A 12,318-nucleotide genomic window follows, 5' to 3' on the forward strand; every position below is an offset into this window, starting at 1 on the left:
ACACTATGACATGTGTGGCTGCAGACTTCCAGAGCCAGGCCTGATAGGCCCACCCACAACGCTGCACCTGAATCTCACGAGATGTGACTTTATAGTGATATATATATAGTGATATAGTGATATAGTGATATATGATATATGATATGTGATATATATATAACAAATCAGAAAAGGTCCTAGTTTGTAGTGATTCAGTCTCTGTTACACACACAGACATTAATAATAATAATAATAATAATAATAATAATAATAATAATAATAATAATAATAATAATAATAATAATAATAATAATAGATTTGACAGGTTATCGGAGCACACCAGCCGTGTTATATATAATATGTAATATTGGATCATTTCCCTCAATACATAAATGGCCAAGTATAATATTTTTGTCTCATTTGTTGAATTGGGTTCTCTTTATCTGCTTTTAGGACTTCTCTGATGATGTTTCAGGTCATATTTATGCAGAAATATAGAAAATTCTCTTTGTCACAATCTGCAACCAATGACTTGCTTAGAGAGACAAAACCAGCCTGGCCTCTATAATCACCAGCTGTTGTCGTGACACATATTTCAGGACTTTTTTATGTTAGTATGTCCGGTTAACAACAGAGTATGCAGTATGGGTGGTGAGGGATTTACCGTACTCTCAGAATGACTCATTTTAAAAGGTCAAACTGGAGGAACGCTCACTCTATAAACTGTGAGGTCTGTTTTTTCCAATGAGGCAACTTCAAGATCCCTGAAAAACCTGAGCAATTAATTAAAAGGTCGGATTAACTTCTACTCAAATGCATAAACTATGAAAGAATCGCTAATAAAGTGTCACCTTCATAATCACAACAACAGAAATCTCCCATGAAATAACCAGTCAGATTTAACACCATCAAATAGAAGATGAATCATGTTAGCTTGAGCAATTTCTTTCCTTAAATTTCAGACATCTTTTTGTATTAAATGAATGTGTCAGCCTATCGCAGAGAGTCGAGGATCTCTTTACTTCTGGACGACTCGATCAGACGACCTCAAAAAGAAGCCAAGTCAAGAGCTTTGGTTGGAATGTACATAATACACTCCAGTTTTATTTGAGCTTTTATATTTTTTTTGGTTTAAATCACAAACAGTTCAAAGAAAAAGTACAGAAATGAGTTCAAATGACAAAAGATTCCTTTCTAAGGTCAGCACAAACAAAAAATCAGCCCTAACATCACCGTGCTCGCACCTTTTATACCTTCACACCTCAACAACAACCTTAGCACAGCTCATTCCTCTCAACAGACAACATCGTTTGTAAAACAGGATCTAGCATATGAATACATCAGGAGAGTCTCTGTACATTTTGGGTGAACAGGCCACAGGACGGTGTCAGTTGGTGCAGCAGCCGTAGATCAACTTAAAATCAAACCACAAACTCATCTATCGGCTGGTGAAGGCAGCGGCATCATCAACACGTCCGTTAGACTTCCTGCTGTCCAGGTGTCAGGGCAGACGACAGTCGGTCACAGGACATATATTTCCATCTGACTTCAAATGATTCATTTAAAAGACTCAATAAGAACAATAAGAAAGTTACACAGGAGGCAGGCCAGTGGCCATTAAAATCATTAATTGAACATAAGATCAGAGTTAAGGTACAGATTTGAGAAAAACAAAGATTCCCCTTGTAGTCTATGAAGATGATTATCTTTAAAATGCATCATGAAGAAGAAAAGAAACATGTTAAATGAAACAATATGCACTTTAGCTACCTTGTATCCCAACTTAACATATATAATATAAATTCAACAAAACCTCTTAACACGCTCGTGTTGACACATAACAATCACATATTGATGTAAGCTCTTTAAGTATCAGGAATTAGAAAATAAAGTTATAATCAACAAGTATCTGATATACCAATCAGTGAAAGTCTAAACCAAACCAGTATGAGAAGATCGTGCATGAACTCAACATGGACCAATACATCGAAAATGACATATTTCAGCTCTTTAACCATCAGTGTTGTGCTTAAAGTCTGAACAGTAGTTTCTTTTTCATCAGAACAGTAATTAATTAGAGACATTCATTGAACTTTAGGTCAGGTCAGATTCCTCTTTTACTCTGAAAAGACAATTCTTTAAAAAATAATGCACAAAGAAAAAGAAACAAATGTTAATCAAACAATCATCACTTAAACCACCTTATATCCTAACGTAATCAACAGGATTAAAAACATTTTACATGAGCTATGAGCTTCTATCTTAACAAACTGCGATGACTCACCAGCTGTGTTTCAGTATAAGCTCTGTCTCTTTAAGTGTCAGGAATTATAGAAAGTCATAATTAAAAAAATATGTGCACCCAATATATCTGCACATATTCAGTGGGCTGCATAACCAGGAAGTAAACTTTTTTGTCGTATGTACAAGGCGAGCAATTCTCATTGGTTTGAATGGGCGCCATCTTCGCATCTGGTATCTGGTTATTATATAAATCTATGGGGCAGATGATTGGAACAACAGCAGTGTTGTGCAGTGAAGGAGGAGGTGGATTGACTCGTTTAGTGTCTGAATCTTATCAATAAGACCTTTAACAGACCGAGAATCTAACACGTCTGTCATTGCTCTTATTCAATTGGACAGATGTGCGCATAATTGCCAGTGTTATAAGCCCACAGGCCTGGGTACACAGGCTCAGTGAAGCTGGAGTCAAAGGTGTAAAGGTGTCTCAGGCTGTTCATGGAGACTCTGTAGAAGGACAGAGTGCCACCTTCATGGTCGAGAAACACCCCAACTTTGTTGACACCTTCGGCGGGAATAGGAGCAGCCCACACCTCACCATTATGCCATGCCTTGAGTTTGGATTTATCTGTTCTTTTGCCAAAAGCCCATGATATTGAATTACATCCAAGCTCAGCGTCATGACCTTTTCCTTTTCGCGCAACTCCCTTGTACCCAGCAAGTACATAAACAGAATCCTTCCAACCGTGACTCAACTCTACCTCCCAGTAAATGCGCCCACTCAACCCCTCTTTGCACAACACCTGAGTAAGATTGTCAAACCTCTCTGGGTGGTTAGGGTAATACTGCCAGCGACCACTTGTCGCCTTCTTGTTTTCCTCAGATAGATGGAGCCAGCCGTTTGCTGTGTTTGGGTCCAGGGTGAGATCACAGGCGTCTGATGGAAAGACCAAAACAAAATGTGTGATGAATCATTGTGATGGATAACAACAGGTTTCTTAAGGAGAGTAATCTATACAGCGTATTTATGACTCAGAGAAGCACAGTAAATGACTTACACCAGATCAAATCTCTTTTGTCTGTGATTTTCCTCACAGGAGGGAGGGCAGGCTTTGAAAAATCCTCAGTGACCAGTTTGCCGTCCTTGTATTGGTAGATGGTTGCTCCCGTGTATTTCTCATTATCAATGGCGGCGACAAGGAAACGGAATCGGCGGCTGTTTTTCAGTGCTTTGGCAAGATGGTGGACACTTTTGGCTTTTTCTCTCATTTTGTCAAGAACATCATCTGAGTAGTACCATGGGTCTTCATGGCTACACCCTTTTTCCTGTGAATGCACGTAGTGGTCCATCGCATCCAGGCCGGGGTCAGCACTCTGCAGGGAGGTGAAGACGAAGCACAGAGCATCATCGACACCTGCAGCAAGAACCTCTCTGTCCAGCTCTGACTGATTTGGGACGATCTTTGTTCCCTCCATCATTTCCACACAGGACCTGATGACGTTGATCTCTCTCTCTTTATGATCCAGCCACTTGTCTAGTTTTTCATGACTGAATGGTGACTCCTTTCTGTCTTCAAGGAGTTTCTCTACTGAGCTCTCGTCTTCTTCACCTTCACGGATGGAGGGAAGTTTCTTCGCGATGTTCGTCTTGAGGTTGGATACGTAACGATTACAACAGTTCTTGAACTTGTTTAACTCGTCTTGGATCTGTGGAAAATTCTCCACCACTGTGTCGTCCAGAGAATCGTTGCATCTCATTTCCATTTCCCTTAAATCTTCGAGAGCATCCTGCAGCTTCCCCACTAATCCGACGCTGATCTCTCTCTTCAGCTCAGCTGCAGTATGGTCAAAGACCTTCAGAGGCATCAGCCAGACCGTCAGAGGAACAGTGTCTGTTCCTTTTTCTCTCAGCAGCTTTGGAAGCTCTACATAGGTCTTCACTGCCTCTTCAAATGATGCAGGGTTGCTTTCAAGAATAAAGTCTCCGTAGAATTTGCAGGAGAATTTCTTGGTCACGTCTTTTTCTTCATCAGTCAGTTTGATGTTAACTTTACCCTCAATATCAAATGAGGGGATCTTCTTGATCACAGCCTCCATGTGGCCCTGGATGTTCTTAACGCTGCTGGCATCTAACTTCTCACTGTCAAACACAAAGAAAGCATCTGCCCCATAAAGGATTCCTATGACTACATGTGTTGCCGTGCCCTTCTTGATGACATCTATCTGTTGGGTGTTTATGGTTTCATCTTGAGTCACTGACAACTGACTGAAGTGTGTGGTAGCTTTGTACTGACACGTCACTCTGCTCTGATTCTTGAATTTCTTCGTATCATTCAGATACTTGGCAGATCCTCCAACTTCAACCAGTCCACTCATGAAACTGACCTTCAGAGAAGCTTCAATATCCAGCAGAGAGGACTTGGATTCAATGGAGTCAGATGCAGAAACTTCAAAGTTACTGGTTTGTTGAGGCTTTTCACTTGTCTTCTCTTTTAGAGTTTGTTGATCCCAGAATGTCAAACCTAAAGAAATTGGAAAACATCAGTTGTCTCATAAAGCAGGAAATCACTGTGGACTTGGATCTTGGATCGGGCTTCATGATGTGGTCAAAGAATCATATTTCAATTGTGACATGATTAGAGAGGTTAGAGACAACGATCGTTTTTGGGTCAGAATTCAAATTTTCACTGAACAAACTATTAAAATCAGGATGATGTGACATTTGTTGGGGTCCAAACAAACATGAATGAGTTAATCTGAGAACTAGATTCATGGGCCAGGGACCAGAGCAGCTTGGACATTTCCTGAACCTAGTTACAGATATACTATATACAGTACTGTTTTAAATATAATATTAGTTTATATATCGATGTCAAGACTTACCTGGGATCAGTTCATCTTTGCGAGCATCATAGAGCATTCCTAGGGTGAAAGGTCGACCCAGGGCAGCGATGTGCTTGACATCTGAGGTCATTTCTTCAATCTGTTCAAGAGACACCACAACCTTCAGGACTTCATTTACACTTAAAGCTGCTGTGATATGTTTTTTTTTATTGAAATCAGTGTTAAATAGCTCAATATTCCAACAATAATCCCTGTTATAGGGCTCCACCTTACACTTGGTGCAAAGCAAGTGTCATTGCTAGTTTCAGCCCGACTCAGTTGTCATTTTCACGCCCAGTGCCCACGTTGTTTAAAAAGCAAATGTACTTGTTCTTGTGACGTGTTGGACTTAAAGTGAGGTGTGTTCAGGTGCACTGATGGCGGACTGCTATCTTGAGGCAGCAGAAAGCGACGACACCACAGACCAACAAAAAGCTGGTCTAAAGTCAAAGGGCCCTATTCAGACGGTCTATAGCACACGGTGGTAGCGCGTTTAGGGCGTGTCCAAGTCCATTTGGCTCGTCAAACAGCAGATAGTCTGGGCACAAAGAGGTTGTGTTTGGTCTCTAAACTAGTCATGGGTGTGTTTTGGGCTGAACATTAATTAAACCAATCAGAGCGTCTTCTCACACTCCCTTCAGGAGCCAGGTGAGCCAGGACCTGGAGCATCTAAACAGGCACTGGTCTTCGCTGAGGGACGGAGATGTGATCCTCGGCTGCTGGACCCTCTGCCCCGCCACACCACCATCATCTGTCCCATCAACAACTCTGTTTGACTCCAAGTGCAACTGTCCACCGTGGTCGTATTCATATGTGAGAAGTGAACATGTATATATGTGTATATAGTCTTTATTTTTATTTAGTAGTATTTTATTCTATATTTCTATTATTCTGTTGTGTATTCTATCTTTGCTGTTGTCTTGTTTCAGTATCTGTAAGCTGCTGTTACGCCTGAATTTCTGCGGTGAGGATCAATAAAGTCTTATCTCTTATCTCGATGTAAAACCAGGTGCACCCAGGGTTCAAGTTACTCAGGAGCAAATAGGAGCTGAGCTCCCATTAAAACAGTAAAATTACACATATGTGTGGGTCACTAATACATTACCAACAACTTTATTTTAATCACAAATCATGAATTTTTCAATGTAGTGAGTAATCTTTACATTAATGATATAAATGAGTTAAAAGAAGCATGTGGTGTGTGCACTGTCACACCTTTTCTTATTTAAAAGAATTAACTGTTGTTGTATGAAGGTAGATTTGTGTCTTTATTATTCAATCAAAAAAAAGGTTGCTTCAATCAAAAAATATATTTTCAATCAAAAAAAAACATTTCAATCAAAGAAAAAAAGTGTTTGAATGCAAAAATATAGTTGAGACTCAAAAAAAATGCATTTGAACACAGACGTTGTTTTTGGTTCCTGTCTGTTTCCTGAATATATTCGTACGTGTGTGAATGTGTAAATGAGAGACATTAACTTATAGCACTTTGTAAAAGGAGCTTTCTAAAGTTCACTCCATTCACTTGTATCAGTTAACGGGGCAGAGCTGCCTCCTCCAATATGGCGGCGACGTCGACGTATCGCAGCAGCGGAACAACCCGCTCAGTGAGACGTCTCTGTGTATATGTCTGTGGTTTTATCTACTAACCACCATAGACATATATACAACAACTCCACCACTGCTTCCTGGCTGCTGGAGACCATGACTTGCTTGTCAGAAAGACGTCGTTGGTGTAGACACTTGTCACTCAAACATGTCTGACCAATGGGGAAGCACCCGCCCACTGCGGTACGTTTGTGTCAAAATGATTTAAACAAAAAAAAAACGATTTCAAAACTTTTTTCACTTCAAATCGAAAAAAAGTTCAATAAAAAAAACAACACTTCAAATGATTTTTTTTTTGCATTTAAACAGTTTTTTTCTTTGATTGAAATGGTTTTTTTTGATTGAAAATATATTTTTTGATTGAAGCAACCTTTTTTTTGATTGAATAATAAAGACACAAATCTACCTTCATATTGTTGTGATCTACTTGACACGATTGTTGCAAGCAGTGGGCTGCTGAGTATGTGTGAAAGTCATAGACATTAACCACGTATACAAGTGAAGTCAGCAATATCCCAGACTCCCTTACAAATCCAGTGATTTTAAGAGTTGTTGCATAATGAGGAGAAACTTAACAAACGTTGTGACACAGTTATGGCAAATTTTAAATCGTCGGTCCCTTCTTGTAAATTTGGCATTAAATGCACTACATTAAGATTGTTCCTCCCTTGTGAAAAGTGTCGCTTTGTTGCAGCATTGCTGTAAAAGCTGTGTGACTTCGTGTTTAAAGTGCATCCTGGCTGCTTCTGTGTCTGAGGTGAGTCTTACCTCCCAGCAGCTCTTTGAACACACTGTTTCTACTGATTTCAGCATTTACACCAAATTAATGAACACATGACAGCAAACATGTCAAATTATACAAATCCAGTAAACATGAACTAGTAGGCTACTTCTTTGGGGTAAAAAGAAAGTGGAGAAAGTCACCAGACTCCCTTAAAAAACGCTCAATTTTAAGACTTGTTCATTAGAAAGATCTGTATAAACTTTGTGAAACGCTGTCTGCAACACATTCTTATCTATTTTGGCTTACTTGTTCATTCGGCAAATATTTAACATGAATATATTTCTTTATTTGTGTAATAAAACGTTGAATCCGTTTGCTCCACTGATAGAAGAAGTCTAAACACATATCTGTTTCTGTCACCCATCAGCCCATCAGTTTGTACTCACCTGGTGAAGTTCTGCAGATCAGCTGAGTCGTGTCTGAGTCTTCTCGACTTGCAACTGGAGCTGCTTGTCTGATGATTCCTGATTCTGGGAGGCTACTTATATACTGTGAGATGCTCTCTTCCACCGACTCCTCCCATGACACACCTTGACCTATTATGTATTCATGTAACTGACTTCAGGGTTGAGACCTGTTTTAACTGTATTCTTTATGCACATACCGCCTCATAAATCTAGGTCTCAGTTACACAATCTCAAAACAATAAAACAGTCTCAAATAAATATGTGTTTTACAATCCTTTACATAGAAATGATAAGATTATACGGTGCATCCTTTTACAAGCATTTCTTTTAACCTTAATTACTACAACGAGGCTCTGACAGGTCAAACAGGCTGACAGGTGAGACGCGGCTCTTAGCACCAGGGACGTGCTCAGACATTTAGGGGGGCAGGGGCTCAAGAGAAAAAAAGGTACAGTACGTACACTACCGCTAAACAGTGAAGGTTATTTAAAAATGTCCTCATTTTTTAAGGAAAAGCACATTTTTTTATTTAAAGTTACAGTAATTGATCAAAAATACAGTTTAGACATTATTAACCTGCTGAAGAACTATTCGAGCTGAAAAAAATATTAGTTTTTGTCGTCACCAGTTTTGAAAACAGTGCGTTAACATTAAAAACACGTTTTGCAGGTGGAGTAGGAATGAGAACAGAGTTTGCAGATTGTGTGAAAGCAGTGAAAGAAAAGATTCACAGTTTTGGTCCACGTAGACTTCTGTTCCACTGACTGTGTAGAGTTTTTACAATGTGACTTGAGTCTTGACCAACACGTTAGCCCTGTAATTAGCAGCATATAAACACTTGACAGTAAACTGTCAGCAGATATAAGCAGTTGTATCAACAATCATAACCTCTGCTGTTAACATGGCTGTAATCGTACTTTGTGATATGATTCTTCAGTTTAATTCTTCCAGTTTGTTATAAAAATGAATATGAATTTATGAATCAGTCTTTGCCATCAGTGTGTGAGTATGTGTGTGACCGGTTGAGGCAAAGTCTAGAAAAAAATGTTTAAATGCAGTGGATTTAACATTCACCAGTACTGACCACGACAGCAGGACATTAAAACAAGTGACAATGTGTTGTACGATAGCGGCTCTTATAACACACAGCTCCTGCAGCAGTTAAAACATTATTAAACCTTTTAGTTGTTGTGTTTACAGCACTCAGTGCAGGAGATGGACTGATGGTGTTCACTGTGGTTTAATACTGAAGTTCAACAACGACTCGGATCACATAGAGGAGGTGTTAACACTTTTCATGTGTAAGAGAGGCGGCCATCTTTCCCTCATCTGATGATTGTCTTTTGTCTATTTCAGGTAACATCCTGATCTGACACTATCAAGTCTCTTAAAGCTCCAGTGTGTAGTGTTTGGAGTACGTAGCAGCATCTAGCACTGAGGATCTAGATTGAATTAGATTCTCTGAAGATGTTGGAGAAGCTCCAGAAGCTACGGTGGCCCCTCAGGGACAGGAAACTAATTACTAAAGTCTGTGTTTTGGGCAAATATTATACTGATGAACGTAAAAACATTTATGTACATTAACTTACTAAATTTCAGTTCATTGAATACTTTTTCTACTTCTTCCTCCCTCTCCTCTACTTCTGGTTTCCCGTTGTCAGTCTTCTGCTGCAGAAGTTACAGAGTATCCTGAAGTTCATGATGACGATCCTCAGCCTGCAGAGGAGGAAGAGCAGAGGTCTTAATATCCTCACCACTGAGTTATGGCCTTTCCAGTGAAACATGTTGCTGTCACACCACTTGCTTTTGTGCAAACATACAATTTACTGTCATTATAATCTAGTTAAACTTTTACTTTTATTATATTTTAGTAATTTGCTTTATATCGTGTCATAGCTGTAAAATTGTTTTTTTACGTAATGACAACCACCTAAATTATTTTAAACTTCCTGGTATGAGTAATGTTCTCTCAGTTAAAATACACAGATGATAAATCATAGGTTATCTGATTTAGCAGTTAATCAACAACTATTCAAACACAGAAAAACCCCCAGTCCCAGTTCTATAGAATTGGCCTCGGACTTTGTAATGTCTTTATAGTGACGTGTCCCTGTACATGTGTCTTTATTTCTGTATTTCCTGCTATTTTATTGGGACCACCTCTGCACCAAAGTAGTGTCAAAGTAGTGTTTTCCCTGCACCTAGAAACCAGAGTACAGCCATGATTGATGCTGAAATAAACCCTCTTTAGAATAATGATTTGACCTCTGACACTTTAATTCACCCTCTGAATCCTCAAACCTCTCTGATTATTTCCAGGTTTACTTCACGATATTAGAGACTTTAATGTGGTCTCGTCTCAGACTTGAGAATGAAACAGAAGAAAGAGCAGCTCTGCGGGCAGATAATGATGAATAGGGTAATATTTGTACATGTAAACGTGTGTAAACTGGTATTGACGTCTAACACATTAACTACAGTAAATCTTATTAGGCCGACTATATTTCCATTATCTCCACTGACTAGTGGTTGAAGTTGTCGACTAGTTGGCAGAACCCTGAGAGCTTTATGTTTACCAGCTCTACAATCTATTGTGTCAATACCAGAAATGGGAATACATTTTAAATCTGTATTTGTATCAGAATACACATGGAGGATACCCAGTCCTGTAAGAGAATATGAAAACCTTATAAAAGGAGGATTTGTATGAATCTGTCTTGGCCTAAAAAAACATCTTTTGTTTCATTTTTTTTTAAACTTCCTGGTATGAGTAATGTTCCTATAGTTAAAATACACAGATGATAAATCATAGGTTATCTGATTAAGTTGTTAATCAACAACTATTCAAACACAGAAAAACCCCCAGTCCCAGTTCTATAGAATTGGCCTCGGACTTTGTAATGTCTTTATAGTGACGTGTCCCAGTACGTGTGTCTTTATTTCTGTATTTCCTGCTATTTTATTGGGACCACCTCTGCACCAAAGTAGTGTCAAAGTAGTGTTTTCCCTGCACCTAGAAACCAGAGTACAGCCATGATTGATGCTGAAATAAACCCTCTTTAGAATAATGATTTGACCTCTGACACTTTAATTCACCCTCTGAATCCTCAAACCTCTCTGATTATTTCCAGGTTTACTTCATGATATTAGAGACTTTGAGTGTGGTCTCGTCTCAGACTTGAGAATGAAACAGAAGAAAGAGCAGCTCTGCGGGCAGATAATGATGAATAGGGTAATATTTGTACATGTAAACGTGTGTAAACTGGTATTGACGTCTAACACATTAACTACAGTAAATCTTATTAGGCCGACTATATTTCCATTATCTCCACTGACTAGTGGTTGAAGTTGTCGACTAGTTGGCAGAACCCTGAGAGCTTTGTGTTTACCAGCTCTACAATCTATTGTTTCAATACCAGAAATGTGAATATATTTTAAATCTGTATTTGTATCAGAATACACATGGAGGATACCCAGTCCTGTAAGAGAATATGAAAACCTTATAAAAGGAGGATTTGTATGAATCTGTCTTGGCCTAAAAAACATCTTTTGTTTCATTTTTTTTAAAACTTCCTGGTATGAGTAATGTTCCTATAGTTAAAATGCACAGATGTAAAATCATAGGTTATCTGATTTAGCAGTTAATCAACAACTATTCAAACACAGAAAAAACCCCCAGTCCCAGTTCTATAGAATTGGCCTCGGACTTTGTAATGTCTTTATAGTGACGTGTCCCAGTACGTGTGTCTTCATTTCTGTATTTCCTGCTATTTTATTGGGACCACCTCTGCACCAAAGTAGTGTCAAAGTAGTGTTTTCCCTGCACCTAGAAACCAGAGTACAGCCATGATTGATGCTGAAATAAACCCTCTTTAGAATAATGATTTGACCTCTGACACTTTAATTCACCCTCTGAATCCTCAAACCTCTCTGATTATTTCCAGGTTTACTTCATCATATTAGAGACTTTAATGTGGTCTCGTCTCAGTCTCAGTCTCGTCTATATTTCCATTATCTCCACTGACTAGTGGTTGAAGTTGTCGACTAGTTGGCAGAACCCTTAGAGCTTTGTGTTTACCAGCTCTACAATCTGAAGTCAAACAAAAGTGGTATGGCAGCTGCACGGCACAGGAGAGGAAACAACTGGCACGGGTGGTTAAAACTGCACAGGGCATCGTGGGCTGCCCCCTCCCTGACTTGGACTCTATATATGCAGGCCGAGTCAAGAAGAGGGCAAGAGCCATCGCCACGGACCCCAGCCACCCGGGCCACAGACTGTTTGTACCGCTTCCATCGGGAAAGCGGTACAGGAACATCTGCACCACCACCAATAGACTGAGGGACAGCTTCTTCCCCAGAGCTGTCAAAGCTATCACCCCCTGCACTGCAGGAAAATAGACTATAAGCTGCTGCACA

The 12,318-nt window shown here is 39.4% G+C and overlaps 1 protein-coding gene across 1 annotated transcript; it reads right to left on the reverse strand.

The window, feature by feature from the left end:
* Positions 1 to 1,050: 1,050 nt before the first annotated feature.
* LOC141015642 (neoverrucotoxin subunit alpha-like) lies at positions 1,051 to 5,212 on the reverse strand. Its single transcript, XM_073489787.1, has 3 exons — positions 5,104 to 5,212; positions 3,279 to 4,742; positions 1,051 to 3,157 (listed from the first exon to the last, which is right to left on the reverse strand). The coding sequence occupies exons 1-3, from the start codon at positions 5,192 to 5,194 to the stop codon at positions 2,607 to 2,609; spliced, it is 2,106 nt and encodes a 701-aa protein (XP_073345888.1). The 5' UTR covers positions 5,195 to 5,212; the 3' UTR covers positions 1,051 to 2,606.
* Between the last annotated feature and the right edge of the window lie 7,106 nt (positions 5,213 to 12,318).

This window comes from Pagrus major, chromosome 20 (genome assembly GCF_040436345.1).
Source record: "Pagrus major chromosome 20, Pma_NU_1.0".
Classification (NCBI taxonomy): domain Eukaryota; kingdom Metazoa; phylum Chordata; class Actinopteri; order Spariformes; family Sparidae; genus Pagrus; species Pagrus major.